The sequence below is a fragment of the Neodiprion pinetum genome, chromosome 2 (assembly GCF_021155775.2).
Source record: "Neodiprion pinetum isolate iyNeoPine1 chromosome 2, iyNeoPine1.2, whole genome shotgun sequence".
Classification (NCBI taxonomy): Eukaryota; Metazoa; Arthropoda; class Insecta; order Hymenoptera; family Diprionidae; genus Neodiprion; species Neodiprion pinetum.
The window spans coordinates 28,192,620-28,208,988 of record NC_060233.1 but is presented as its reverse complement, the minus strand read 5'-3'; the positions used below and the strand labels follow the sequence as shown (position 1 = coordinate 28,208,988).

Genomic DNA, 16,369 nt, shown 5'->3' with positions numbered 1-16,369 from the left:
AGGTTGAGACTTTGATAAATAAAATATAGATTTTCGATCGAACGAACCGTTCTGGACATTAGAATGAACTAACCGTTGTTTATCTTTAAATATTGAAAAATTATTAAGAGCTCCAGGGGTTGATTAAGAGCAAATTTGCGTACGTGGGTGAGAGAGAAATCGTGAGAAGGGGAGAGTATTAATGATATACGTAACGACCTCAGCGTCGAGTGTAAGGCTGATTTCATAGAAACGCAACGATAATCAACGACATGAAAATCGACGAGGCGGTAAGTTAGATTGGTAAGGATGAGCTGAGGGGGATAAGGAGGGCTGGGGGTTGAAAGGCGGGGGGTTGAGGAACATCCGAGGAAGACAAGCACCTTAAATTGAAAGAGAGACCGGAATTGGAATTCCCTCGACAAACTTATTCAGCGTCGCGTCGTCGCTTTGCCGTTGCGTCTCCTTCTTCGACGCGTTAATTCCGATTGGCCTGTAGTTATGAAACGGAGGGATGGGAAAAGAACTGGGAGGGGGGAAAAAAGAAAAAAGAAAAGAGGATAGAAGAATGGGAGGCGAAAAACACCGCTGTGTGCTTTTCCATAATTGCGAATGATCCGCGGGGAAATTTTCCGTCTGCAGGCAAACAGGGGAAATTCGTGTTAGTTCCCAGGATCGTTTCGCCAACTGTCGAATTTAAGGATACGGGTGCAGGAAAACTGATCGGTCCTGCAGCTGATACGGATCAGGTTAAATTAAAATTAATCAAACATCTGGGAATTCGCGATGTGAGGATAGGTAATTGAAAATTCGTCGTCCAGACTGTGTGCTGAACATTTCGCAGACCGAGTGCAGGTGGAACTCGATATATGTACCTGTTTCTTTACTCTGTACACTCATATTACAAGGATTACACAGAAAAATTCGGATTTGATCGGAAGCCGGCTGCTGATAAAAATCTGATGAAAAATATTTATTTCTCAAGTGCTTTAACCGGTTTTTATCATACGGTGCGAAAAGGTAGGTAAATGAATAAATATATGCGCCGATTGTTAAGAAAGTATGTACGAGTAAGAGATTGAGAATGTGGATCAATACTGGGAATTTACATCTTAGGAAGTAATAGTTCAATTCGATTGAAGTTTATTTTGTTAAAAAGTATGGAGATCGAGCTTCGTTTCAATAATTTTTTTTATTCCGTAAATTTATAAGAATCATTGTTACTGCCAATAAAGTCAACCATTACGCTCGGTGACATGTTTTGCGGTACTCACGATACCTTAAAAAAGGTTGGAATAGATTGTGATCAAATTTAGAAATAGTATTCTTAAATAGTTGATGAGGATGAAGTTAACGATAAATCAGGAGAAGAAACTATTATTGGGCAATTTTAGGATTACTTTCAATTAGTTGGTTTTTCAGAATCAGTGCATATTTCGTTTATAATCGTTTACTAAATTTCGGAAAGTCACAAAGGTACGGATTAGCGTCCTTTTCCTGAACATGCGTCGTTACAGTAACGTGACTAACTTCATCCTCATAATAGTTTTCCCGTTTTTGCCACGATGCCATTTTTTCCAATGTCTCACATTTTTATGGTTAGTTAAATAAATAAGTAAATTTTGAGGGAAAAATCGAATTTCAATTACAAACGCTCGCGATTTTGCCGAGAAAAAAAGAAACGGTTCGTCGCAAAGAGGATAAACTATCCGAATACCGTCTCCAGATTTCAAGCAAATTCGGAAGCCGCAAAACATACGTTATTGTCAATAAAAATGCTTCTTATCGGTTCATTCTAATTAAAGGAATGTAAATGAATCAATCGAATTGGATCATTAGTTGTCGAACTATCGACTATCGAAATTCAACGCTTTTTTCAGCCGTATACTCCTATACATACTATTACTACCCTCTTAATTGAGGTGGGAAAATGAATTTGAGAGAATTCCATTTGCGACTAGAAACGATTTGTCGCAGACTCAGAATTTCACACCTATTACAATTACGAGTGCAGCAGGTGCGGAAGTTAGCTGCAGCATCGCGAAGGTCAGTCGAGTGTATTTAACAGCAGTTTACCGGTTTGATATAAAAACACGTCGGAGTTGGCGTTAAATCGACTATAAACGGAAATATAATCCTATGTGAAATTTATGGGGGATACAAGGGGCGGTAAAATCACGGTCGTTCGAATGGCGCGAACTACCGTAGGAATTTACCCTCTCGTACTGTCAGGCTTTGTTGACGCTTATATCATAATCCTATTGATTTATCCGGGACTTTGAGCCACGATTATCCAGCCACTGCGTTATAATTGGAAACGATTATGAAGCCTGTTAATTGCAAAATTCTGACTAACCGCGACGGCAATCATCCCCAATTTTCAAAGCCAATTTCCAGCGATCGATAAACTCAAAACTCTGAGGAGAGTTTTTATTGCAACAAACTTGTCTCCAGGTACTGAGTAGAGATTCACGAAACGTTTCAAGGGGACATATACACGTATAAAGCGTGAAAAGTTTGGTTGATCGATAATCGAAATTGCAAAGTGAATAGCCTGTGTTAATAATCAGAATAAATCTGTGAAACAAAATGAAATATCGAATGAAAAATTTGACGCCAATGTTTAGTGGTATTAAAATGATACCAACAATTTATGCAAAATTAGAATTAAATAATATCATTAATAAGAGAAAGGAAGCACAAAGCGAAAATTTCAGCGTCCGAATAACGTTTTTCCTCGAATTTCCGACTAACACTCAATTCATGTTTTATTCCCGTCCAAATCTCCACGGGTACGAGATCAAATCGTACTTCGAGCGATGGATTTCTGGTGTGCAACGTACGAATTTAATATATTCGCATGAATATATTCAAGGTGAAAGTTTTTTTGACAAGGGAAGAGAACCGATGCGGTCGAAGTTTTCGGAGTGCGCGGGGTACATTGTAAAGTGATAAATGTGTGAGACACTTAGCGGAGAGCTAGTAGTCTCGGGGTAAAATCCAGCTCCGTGTATTAAGTGGGTCTCATCGTGTACTGCAGAGTGTCGCCGCGCGATTATTCACCCACTTGAGTCAAGTGCCACCGCACAGGGATGAAACAGTGTATCCTAGAGTGGAACCAAACTTTTGTCCCTTCTTACTCCGTCGCTCACGTTTCTCTCTGTCTTACCCTGGCCCGTCATGGCCTCATATCCATCTTTGTCTGCTTCTCCCTAACATTCTCATCCCTTTACGAGCTGCTCCTCCGAACAATCGTCAAGTTCTTCACCAAATTGCGAAAAGTTTTATCCGACAGTCGAGAAGAAGCTACGGGGATGGGACACGCGTCGAAAGATCACTTGGTAAACTTGAAACAACAAACTTTCTACCGGGTATTTTCATTTTACAAAGCTGAAGCAAAGTGGAGGGTGCAGACTCGCGGAATCGGAAGACGTGATTCCGTCGATTTGGTTCATGTGACGTTTACTAAACTTATTCGCATTCAATTTCACTTCACGAACTGTCATAGAACTATCTAACAAGCGAGTCACTGGGTCGGGAATATCGAAATCCATTAACTGATAGTAACTACACAGTGAGACAATAGTCTGATAAACACTGAGGCAAAGCTGAGATCAGAGTCTGAAAGAATAAGGTCAGCCTTTCGAGGTCTGCGACGAGGGAAATCTCATGACTGGAAATTGCTTCGTTGAAGAATTGACCGAGAGTTAAGGGATTGAGGATCGCGGCAGCTGAGAGACCACTTCAGGGAGGAACCATTTGGCGGAACTGCCTCCGGCAGGCAGACTGCCATCAGGTTCTCGGAGGTTCGTTCGTCGAGTACCGCCGACGCAATTATGCACGACGTCGGAAGTCGAGCAGGACACGGGACTCTCCATCCAACCCCGGCAAGTTGCGCAGCTGCAGTTGTACCCTGGGGCCATTTTCTCACTCCCCATAATTGTGTCTACTCCTCATATAAAACTGAGTCCTGCACGCGGTACTCCCTAAGAATCATGCAGTTATCCTCCACCGTAGTCGTTGGATATTTCAAAAAGCGAAATGAGAGAACTGTGATGACTCTGCGCACATCTGATGCACGGTTTTGGTGGTAAATCAATCGAGGTTGCATCTTGCAGATCACATACAGCAGATCCAACACCGCATTCGGTGAGAAGCATGCTGTGCACAAAAAACTCAGTAACCTACTCACGTTTTCAGTGGTCGGACTTGGCAAGGCCCACTGGACGGTGGAAGTCGCTGCAGCAACGCTGGCGGGTCGTCGTTTGTTGACAAAGTCAACTGGCAGACTGTATTCATCGCACAAAGATATCTGGAACAGGCAATAAAGACACCAAGTTTATACACAATTGTCATTTCCACACTTCTGAAACCGCGGGTAGAACGTAGCTGATAGTTTGATGATTCGGTTCTTTCGAAACTGGGTTGCATCACACTGGTTCAAATCCAATTTGGGTAAGATGATGAACATTGGAGCTAGGCCGGAAGTGAATTTGTAGTAAGGCCACCATCAAAAACGGTCAATAAGACAAAAGTACAATGTTTTTCAGCGTTTGAAACTGTCTGCAGTAATTAAAACGCTACCGCATCATAGCCGGTAGATTGTTGTGAGAACGTTTGCATTTTCATTGGAGCTGATGAGCACGGATCACGATTTCCGATAATCAGTATCTTCGAGCACCGAATGGAAAATTCAAAACGCGGCAGCCTCGTCGATACTGATTGTCGAGTGTACAACACTGGCCGTGATGAGGAAATGGTTGAAAGCTCATGGGTGGCGATTTCGAGGCGTAAGCAAAGCACGGGGCTCATAGGCGATATTTACTGTCTGGCAGAGGTTCGATCAATCCCGTATACATACATACGTACACATCTCTGTTTCCACGGATACGCGTGTGTTTCTGGGTAGGCATTCTACGTGTATTTGGGCGCGTGTAAAATCGAGACAATCGGGGAATCCCCCGGGGCGGCTTATCGCGAGGGGCTGAGGGACGAGGGAATAAGAGAGAGGAGGAGAGCAAAGGGGAGGCGAAACGGGAGGCAGGCTTTATTCCGCTTCGAGGCCCTATGCAAATGGCCATCGTTTATTGCAAGCAAAGAGAGTGCCGTATGAACCTGGGTGGCGAAGGGCGAGGGTGAGAGGGTGAGCAGCGGTGGCGGGACGGAATGAAACAAAAAACTGAAAAGAAAATATAAAAATAAAAGCTGTAGTAGGTACTGCTGGCTGTATCTGCCGACCAGTTTCGGTTATTTTTCATCATCATTGTTCATTTCATTCCATTTTTCCTGAATTTTTTGTTTTCCAAACCGGAAAATAAGGAAAGCCAAACGGAAACACAGCACTGCCCACTTCAGCAGATCGTTATATTTGAACTCTGTTCTGATTTTTATTGAATTCACCAAGCCTATTGAGTTTTAACTCTGCTCAAACAGTAATAATTATACAGGGTATTGACAATTGGGGTAGATGCACCCTTTTTGACCACCTTAGTTACCGTCTGTGGTCGTCAATTGATCTATCGTGGCCATATCAATTACATGTATGTAAGAACGTAGTCACAAATAGTACAAGACTGTTGAATCAGCTTTGATCATTGTTAACATTACTTCTTATACGATTTATTATCAAAGAGTTCCATCTAATATTATCTGCGGGACGTGTTTTCGAAATGAATTCGATAACTGGATGGATTAATAGCACTAGAAACAAGTAAAACATTTTACAAGGTTAGCCAAAAATGGTACAGTGGCCACAAACCGCGCACTTTTACCCTGTATAAAGTTTTCACAATTTCAAGCTCACGCTATTTTTTTCACTTCCTTCGCAATACTTATCGTTTACATGGAAGAATCTTTCACCGTGTTTAGATTATAATGGCGGAAGAGACCACGCTAGGTATCATTTCTATACATGATAAGTCAGTAACAACTCCGAGAATAGGAGAAGTTTTGATGATTAATGAACGCCATTCCACATCCAATCAGACAAGTGATCAGCGCAACCACATGGAAGCAACGTCAATATTGATATCGGTGTGAAGTTTCGATGGTTTGATATTGGTGGCATATGACACCCGAAATACCCCCAACCATAACGAGAAGTGTTTGGATCACGGCCTTCTATATAGGTCTGGAAACTAATATGGCTTCAAGGGGGAGGAGGGATGTCACTTACAATGACCAGCCATAACTAATCCGCTAGGTTTGCTACGGTGTCGATATCATGGTGCGATATAAATGGCATTATATATATTCGTCCCACGAATGCTTATCGCATGTGGGTACCTCAATCCCAGCGAACGTAATGGTTTAGACGTGACTGATGAGAGCGACAATCAGTTACCCCCATTATCAAGAAACGGCGGAGTTTCCACACCTGTATGCAAAACCGTGGTTTGAATACTGGTGTTCATGATTTCCATAAATTCTGTTCAAACAAAGAGGCGTCTGGTTCGACACAAAAGTTACGTCAGATGTTCCTCAAGAAACCAGTCGGCATTTGAAGAAAGTAATTGTTTGACGATAAATTCGACATCTTTCAGCATTACTCGTTTTCATCATTAGTGTTGGAGCAGTCAACTGTGTCACGGAACATCCGGAATGATAACTGGCAGCGTCGATAAATATATGAACATGCTTCTTGTTTACTTGTTTGATTAGCTGCGGGGCTGTACCTATATTGATCGATTAATTGTAAGCTCCACCTATTTCCGGAATTTGTTTCTCTCTTGTATTGGTCCAACATTGTCATGGACATAATAAATTACTATTCTATTCTATTCTCTCTGTATTCATCGAAGGGCGATGATTTGCGAGTAGATTGATTGACACACGCAGCAGTTTCCGAGTTCACAAGGCTTTTTGTTATAAGTACCCATCTTACCTTCCGCGGCTTCTGTTCGTGATTGCTGAATGGTTCTTTCATACATCAACGTTTCCTCAGTTCTGCCTTATCCCTTCATTCGTCAGAAACCAAGCATAATCTAGGCCGTCGCGTTGCTCTAGAAATTCAATGGAGCATAGAGCACACCTACATCTGCAGCGTCTTATTCGTCATCTGCCAATTCTATGATCACCATGAAATGAATTCTATGATCTACATGAAATTAAACGCCAAATGACTTGAATATCTTAACCAGTCGCCGTATAAAAATAGCTATCATCTATATTGACTACGATATAAATTTGCACTCTCTTCGGCGTGCGATCGGCAAATACGAGTGTATAAAAAAAAGTCGTCAACAGAGTCTACGATTGAGAACTTGACGGATTGAAGGACTGCCGCAAAGTGGCAATAAGCAGGAGGCAATAAGGGTTTAAAGAGGAAAAAAATAACGCAGTCCCGCACAGCATCCTGGGTAGGCAAATTCCGGATTTATTCAAACAACTCGAATACTTGGTCCCCATAAAGAGAATGAATGGTATTGTGGCGGTTGCACCGATGCTCAGGGCTGCTTTGGGGGTTCATGAAATACAGCGTTTCCAACCAGCCGCCCTACTCGAACTGCTCTTCGCAGGGCGGCCAGGGGTATTACCATGAATTTACATAGCCTCTCGCACCAAACTCAGAACATATTGCGTAGCTTTGATTTATGCGATATGTTTGCTAAATATTTCGTTTAATCTCGGTGCCACGGCAGCGGATTATTCGGGCTCATTCCCCGCCGTCTTTTCATAATTTTTTAATCGATGTGTTATTCGCGTCACAAACAATTGTAGACCGTAATTTAATTTCTCAGCATTTGATAAATGAAACACTTCTCAATATGTAAAAGCAAATAAAACTCCAATAAATAAAGTTCAGAGGAATAAAATTATCGATCCGAGTTCTTCTCAATGCCAAAATCCTATTTTTGTAACTTTTATGAATTACGGTTAGTTATTTGCTTTTTATAGGACCATCTACAAATTCTTCCTGTCTCAGTGAATAATGGACAAGCTTCCAATTAAGGTTCATAATGATTAATCATGTCTCTAGGTATTCAGAACATTGTAACTTATTTGCTACAATGGATGCGAGCACGTATCCACTTGAAAATGACTAACCGATCATTAAATGGAATTTAGCGGCCGAGAAACAGTATCGCTTGAGCAATATAACGTTAGTAACTTTAGAGGTATGGGATGTATACTGTATGGTGCGGTTCAGAACTATTAATGGAATGTTATGATAGGGCAATGAAATTCTTGACGTGCTTCACAGACAAGCGGGAGAAACTGGCTTCGAGGGTTGGACGGGCTTTCATATTAAACGTTCTGAAGTCTCGATATCAAATCTCGTTACATTCAAAATCCATATACCAAGCGGCGTAGATGCATTAAATCCTTAATTCCCCCCATTGACATGCCATAAAAAAGAACCCTCCACAATATTTAAACCCCGAATAAATCTGAGGATCAATATAAATATGCGTATATGCGTGACCCCTAGACATTTTTTAAATTCGTTAAACTGCCTTTGGTCTGACCGCCGGTGAAGAGATTATGCAAAATACCAACTCCGATGGAAATCAGTGTACATTTTTGGGAAAAGAATTTGATCGCGGTACTTGCATTCATTCGTTGCGAATACATTTAGTCGTGATTCAATTTCCTGCGAAGCAGGACTGACTATTAATTTGAAAACTGTGAGGGAACAGCGACGCTATTATTTACCAATCACGTCAAATAAGACGTGATCATTAAACGATTTCGATTAATCATTGGCTTATAATTAACCTAGAGAAGGGGCGAAGGGCGGCAAACGGAGCCTGCCTCGAATTGACAAGGGTTACCAGGGCTGCTTGTGGCTGCATAGAGTTAACGGAAGGGCATCATTTGTTACCATCTCAATGTGATTCAACCTTCAGATTAATAGCTGTCTTGACGGAATGAACCGGGATGTTAGGTATCAATCTCTGGTGAACTGTCTGTTTGGTCAGGTAATTAAACGATTCGTACACACAATTATGTACAACCTGAACGTAAATATCTTCGCTATAGAACAATAGTCCAGGAACAAAATTTTCGCAGCAATATAACGCATTTCACTCGCTCAGTCCTTCGAGGATTGAATGTCAACCTTCGGAAGCACGGCGCCTTCGACTAATGTTCTCAGGATGAGATTAAAATTTAATGAATAAGGACTAAGGCTCCAATTATTACAGATTTAAGGATTATCCGGGTTACAACACATCATAGAATAATTTCATGATTCGTTTCATTTCATGACAAATATGTCGAACTGACATTTTTTGGCAAGTTTTCGTTGAACAAAACGTAATAGCACTAGTAATGTCTACTTTTCTTGAGCCACACCAGTGATATGTGAGTCTGAGAAAGCAAAGAGGAACTATGCGTAACACGCAACCAGTCGTAAATTACATTCGTATGCACGAGAAAAATGCAAACACTCAACGTTCCACGTATAACACAGACCAACATTTTCCCCGTGAAGTCTAGCAATCTGACAACGAAAAGTCCAAAGTCTGAAGTGATTCGAGTCGAATACATAATCGATATAAGAAAAGTCTTCTCTCCCGCGGAGTTGAACTTTCAGGAAAGTGCATGTAAGCAGCCAGACGGGTCATTTGTCAATAAAGATACGAGAACTAGGGGAGCATAGACACACGCTTCTTTCATGTGTGCGTCGCTAAAAGCCCGGAACACCTTTGACCCATAAACAGTCATGTCGAGTCCACTCGCTCCCCGGAGACGGAGGGGACTATGGACAATGTGTCTACAATGTCATTGACTTGCTTGAATTCGCGTAAGATGGAGTTGTTGAATTCTACAACAATCGACGTAAGAGTCGGGAAATTATTCGTCATTGTTCTACACCAAATTACTAGGATTATAGACAGGCAAACTGTTCCTTGACGCATTATTGGGTTAGCCGTTCCGTTGACGATTATCCACTGAAAAAAGACCAAGAATGGTGTATCAGTCATAATCGAAATGATGGGAAACTAGAAACGGTTTCAAAGGATCGAAACGTTGAAAATTTTCTGAAATGAATCAGCTTAACGCTTCGCTCTAATTTTTAGAAAGCTTATCGCAGTCATTCGACATTGCAGCAATGCCGAGTGTCAATTTTTCAGAGTCAACCATTCGATAAAATTCAAACACTTTGTGATTTCGACCGTTTGATTTTGACGTCGAGGGCTAAGATGCGAAAGAGCGTGACTCGATATTTATTAGATTCTCAAGATAAATGCATGTTTGTTTATTTGCCTTGCATACATTTCATGGCAGTAAACTCATCGATCACAAAAAAAAAAAAAAACTGTTGGTTACGGCTCTTTGGTTCACAGCTCTCGACATAACGGTCAATCTGAACATTTACCATTCAGAATATTGATCCATACTCCAAAAATTGTTTATAGATTCATCCCAAAATAAGGCTTACTGGGTGCGAAACCGCGTTGGATGTAAAAGAAGTTATTCATTACCCTGCAGCGGAGAGTGTCCCGTGTTGTATCCAGCATTAGGTCTGATTTGAAAAGGTACGAGGAACGGTTCTACGAGAGGGGGCGTTAAAGTTTAACGAGCAGTGCTGAAAGCGAACAGGAGACCGAACTTACGAAGCAATCCAACATCATTTGGTGGTACCCCAAACATTTTCACCGTAGCATAGACAGCAACTCTCGTATATCGCTGTGGCTGCAATAGCGAGGCGATTTCTCACCCTGTCAGTAGTTTTCCGTACTCACAGTCTGTCCCGTTCCCAAAAACTCAACGCGGCAAATCGTGGGTTACTATATGTCAGGCTGCTCGTTTTTCTTCACTTGTTAAATTATATTAGGGCTCTTCGCAGTCCATAGCGACGCCATATCTCGTTCGCGTGAAGGTCTGAAAAATCCTCCAATCATCTTGAGATGCGTTGACGCGTGAGGGCTCGCTAACAAAAAGAGCCAGAAGATGACATTCGGCTCGCAGCAATTTCGCAAGCACGGTCGCATTTGTCACCAAGCGAGATATGAATTTACCGATTTCTTTTTCATTTCACACATTTTTTCTACTCCTCATTTTTTTAATCAACGTCAATCTTACCTTCTTTCGAGTAACATTGGTGAAATTTTGGTCGACATTTGCTTCGTTCACGTTCCTGCAGATTGAAAAACGAATTCCGCACAATAAAAGCGCTGCGCATTTCAGTCAGACTAACGTGGTCCCGATTTCTTTGGCTGACCAACATACTGCAAAGGGCTCGCTGCACATGAGAGGCGGTCAAAGGAAATCTCGTTTTCAAGTCAGAAGCGAGGAGATTGACTCTGGGAAAGTTGTAGCGGACGTCGCTAACCACGTCTCGTCTACGTCCACGTCCCCTCGTATTCCCGTCTTGGGTAGGCTACCTGGAATTTCCGGCAAAGTCCTCCAGTCAATCCTCCCTCGCAACCAGCCAGCCAGCCAGCTCTTCTCCGGAAGGCTGAGCCCAGAAGTCGACCCTAACTGCGCAGGGTCCTTTGTGCCACTCAATTATGTCGAGCGGGTCGAGGAGTTTTAAGATCTTCAAACTTTAGCTGAGATTTCTCGGCCTGTCTGTCTAGGGTAAATTCCCTCTCGTCAATTCGCCGATGCACGAACGACTTGTTGAAGAAAAAAATAATTCATCCGAAGGGATCCTCGTTCTCGAATTGAAGGCCTATCGCTGATTGAGCATCAGACAATCACGTTTGTTGACGTCCGAGCTTTTTTCCGCTTCAAGAAAAACTTCAAACTTGAGGCTATACGTCCCAACAGACCCATGACTACTATACTAAACGTCTGTAGGAAAGTAGCGAGTATGAGCCGATTACAAAATCGCGCAACGTTCATGGAATATGTATTCATTAGGAATAAGAATTTACACCCAAGTCGACGGTTTTCCCGCAAAGAAAACACCAACGAATCATTTGAAAATAATTTGGTATCAAAGTTAAGTTTCGTGCACGACGGCGAGGGTTGCGTCTAAGAGACTGGAGGGTTGGCGGGTCGAAGAGGGAGCAAAGGGCGAAAGGGTTGAAACGAACTAGGAGCAGAGTTGACGTGGCCCCAGCAGCATTCATTGCATCGCCGTGATTGTTCTGCCATCTCCACTATCGGGATAAACGCGCGGGCAGCCCGCAACTCCCGGTTTCGCTCCCACGTCTTCTCCGTAACTCCGCTCCTCTCTTCTCCTCTCCTTATCGCACGAAACGAGGGTTTTCCGCTGTCGCAGAAACACCCTACCGTCACATCGCCTAAGGGGCTGCTAATTGATTTCAGAACTTTCGCTCCTCTTCCCAAACCTCCTGCTCCTTCAGTGCTGAAGCTTTGTGACCAAGTCGCTAGGCGGGACACGGCAAGGCTGCTTCTCCTTAATATCTCGATTCGGTTTACACCACGTTGCATACATCGACGTATATAGTACTTTATGGGCAGCACCGTCATAAGTCGATTACTTTATTCCTTTTGTTTTTAATAAAGTCACAAAAAGACGAGATTTTACTTGCTTCCAAATTCGAGAAACACAAGCTTTCATCAACTTGCGCATAATTAGAAATGTAAAAACAACCATTCAGGTCACGTCTGAAAGGTTAGTTAACTATAAAGAAATTTTTTGTATTTCAGTAGTCTCAAAAACTTGCGCCCATACGCGTTTTCGTGAATTAATGGTGAGCTTAATTTTCAAGGATCAGGATGTTTTCTTTCACAGCACATTCGTGAATTTTTCAAGCCTAGATAGCAAAACAATCTAAACAACAAATAGCGTAAAAGGCATTTAAACTATGTTCTTTTCACGTGTTTCAAACTTTTAGAGTAACCATCCTTCTTTCGATAAGAAAAAGACATACCAATAATTTGTTGAATTGATGAATATTTTCTTGTGAGTATCCGGTACGAGTTCCTCAGATATATTCATGCTGTCGAAGTAAAACAACTTGACATTTCATCGATTACGTATCGTTAATCACTGTGCAGTAAATTCAATTTGCTTCTTCAATTGTCAATGTACAATACGAGAATTTTAAAGGCGGAAAATTTCACACCAAAAATGAATTTGTACGATTTGAATTTATATCCTGTTGTTATATGCGATTCGACACTATGAAATTGTGATCGTGGAATCTAGGGCTTACCGAAGAGTCGAATATTCCTGTTGCCGAACCCGTGTATGTCTGATCTGGTGTAACTATACTACTGAGAGCCTCAGGGCATTTGGTGACGTGGCAAAGTTCGCAAGGAAGGAAGGGTCGGATCGTGGTTGCCGTAATCATCGACTCTGTAACAGTACATCACCCGAGGCAGACTCGAACATTCTACATCTTCGGTGACTGCGGGTCGGACAAAGATGAAGCAATCACAAGAATCGTAGGATCCAACGAATAACGGCTGACGGACCCCAAGTCTTACAATTACAATTGTTATCGATAACGCGGTTATTGCCTGGTTGGTCAGCAATGTTTCCTGGCTTGAATTCCAAGTTGGTAACAAGAAAGCACGAAAAGCACTAACGTCCTTCTCGAACCGATCACAAGCAGTAACATCTTGGAGTTGGTATCTGGAGTTGGACCTACGATGTTTTTAAACCAACTGTAAGATTTGACTCCCTGAGACATCGCAACATGGACCAACTTCAGAAATGCTCGTTCATTGTATTCAAACGAATCGGTAAAGTTCGTAGAATGCAGATACGGAGCTGGGGATGAAGAATTTCGAGGTGATTTGTAAAAGTAACTCTCGTAAAGGTCAAGTAAACCACTGAACGTCGGAGATCCCAACGTTCATTAAACTCAACCTCGCTGCAGCGCCCACAGAACGAGGACCTGGTGCTCACGTTACGAAATTTTGGGTCACCCTGGGAAATTTACTATCGCAAAGGTCAAGTGAACCGCTTTAAGCTGGTTCTTACTCACAGTAAGGGGGACGCGTCGGTTACCACGAGGCTGTGCTGGTGCCTGGCGAAAACGAGGCGCTGAGAAACGGAAATATAAAATCGTGTTAAGGGAACTCTGGTCGTTAATATCTCTCGGTACATTTACTTCAAGTCTATTTCCGGCCTCGAATGGCCGTGGAATCTGCGTGCGCTAAACAACAAATTTGTATGCGTGAACCGGCCCCCACGACGGTCGGGTACATCCATCAGGTTATCTCTAATCTTCGGTCTGTGAACGGGAGTAAACGTCTGTTTTTTTACGCTAAAATATAACCGCAGAAAAACTGGATGCGGAAATCATAGCCCTGAACATTTGCATCCAGGCTTTTTGTTACAGTTTAGAGGTGCTACGAAATATTTCCAAATATATCCTGTCAATAGTTGTTCGTCGATGCAATAATTTCCTTGTTTCGAGATTTCATTTTGTTATCGTAACGGACATGCTACATTTCTAGTCACATTTTCATGGAATGTCCGTAGACACTTGTTATTTTTCTTTTTTTTTCTTCTTCGAATTCCACGTCCTTTTTATTGTTAGTGATAATTAATCAAGAGATTCGTACAGCGCTTGAATCACCGTTTGCATTATGGCGAGATAAAACGAGCAAGAGCTTTAGCAATCACTTCACGTTGCAGGAGATGGAAATGTTTGCCGAGTAAAGTGAATTACCCCCGTTAGAATAATATTGACAATGTTGGATATCTTTTCTAAAATTTGGATGCCAATTAGCGTTGGAAAATCGATGGGCGAGAAAATGTTCTTGCAGAACAACAACTCCAATGCGATGAAAATCGTTCTGTTTCGAGTAACGAATCACGCATCCAAAACCCATGCAGCCACATAACTCTGTTTCTTTCAGAGGGTAAAACTCGCGAGAATGAAATATGAAAATCCATCAGCGTTTAAATAATTACACTGCAAATTGAAGCAATGAATATTTAAGCGTCACTCAAGTTTAATTCCGGTCAGTGTAAGAATGACGGATGTCGACAAAGAGGGTGCTGAACTGCGCCCCTTGCAAAACGATGCGGATTTTCAACGGATTACACGCAAATGAGTGGCATTTTTTACGCTCGCCCGAGTACAAGGAGGTATTATTTTACAAATGAAAACATCCAGGGATACTCATCTCTCCGCAAACAATTCTCCAAAAGAGTGATGTTCGAGAGGATTATCAGCGCCCGCGGTGCAAGAAATAAGGTGCAGGAATTTCCTCAACACTGGTCCAAAAGTTTATTTGCTACAACAATGATCGAAAGTTCCTCAACACATTCGACCTTCCGTCTCGCCGTTTGTGGTTAGTTTAAACAATTCGCGACCATTCGCATTACCGCCAGATCGCCACGCGTAACTTCTACGTCACGTTCAGCGGTGACAGTTAATGACTCGTGAGAAAGGGACTTGGATAGAAAGGGAGGCATGAAGAGCGTGAAAAGCAGAAGCGAACATCACGATTCACTCGCGTTAATGATGCCCCGTGGCTAGGACGAAAAATTTTGTTAAAAAGGTGCAGGGTGATGCGGCGCACCGGGACACGAAGCAGCCGTTGGGTTCGGGCTACCACGGATCGCCACTGTGCTTCACCCTCTACGTCATATCTCTCCCCCTCTCTTTGAAACACTCCGGTATGTATGAACGTACAATATCATTCAACCACTGGAAGTCGGGATACTGCTGCTAATGTTAGATCTTGCGCATAGTTTAGCCCGGGAGGTGAAATTAATTGCTGCATAGCCCTAGACGCCGTGCGTGATACACGACTTTGAAACACCAGGCTCGCCAGAGATTACTCGCCACCGAAATCCCCCACCTCTAACAACGGCCGTCGTTATCTTTATTTCACATCTTTTCGCAGCGTTAGCGTGTCACTGGATCTGCAACCTACTGCTTTACCAACCATCGAGAAACGGACGCGAAGAATCAATGATATCGCATAATGAAACCACGCAACTCTTCAAAACTATCGGAAGACATGACGGGAAAATTGAATTCAGTCTGCTAAAACTATCAAACTGATTCCAAGTTGATCTAAGATAAAGATCATTGGGATCAATATCAATATCCATTGCTATTGAATGTACATCACAGTGACTAATGTACCTACTACTACTGGGTTGGAAAATGATGACATTCGGATTTGACTTACTTTATCTCGGTGCAAAAACATGGTAGAGCCTGGAAGTATCTGAAGCTTCATCAATCTGGTTTAAAATGAGGAACAGAACAAGGTTGATGATGTTTTGCTGCAGAATGCCTTACCATTTTTGCTCACTGAGATACAGAACATCAAAGTCGGGTGTCCCAATAATAGTTGTGGATCACGTCATATCATACAATGAATGATTGATAAAGATCCTGAAACGAATCGAATTGTGATGTATTTCAATGATACATACTAAATTACTCTGGTAATATCTGACAATGGTTTATGAGTGACCTGGTTGAACAAAGAAAAGCACCTGCATACCACTGATGGCCATTGCAGAATTTCATAATCGTGTTCGAATAAAGGT

At 42.2% G+C, this 16,369-nt stretch overlaps 1 protein-coding gene across 1 annotated transcript in view; it reads right to left on the bottom strand.

Annotated features, from left to right (window-relative positions):
- Positions 1–16,369, bottom strand: part of hwt (heavyweight) — a 128,174-nt gene that overhangs the window by 33,051 nt on the left and 78,754 nt on the right. Inside the window, exon 3 of the mRNA XM_046611073.1 lies at positions 4,172–4,291. Coding sequence (XP_046467029.1) covers positions 4,172–4,291 — 120 coding nt within the window. The remainder of the gene's footprint in view (positions 1–4,171; positions 4,292–16,369) is intronic.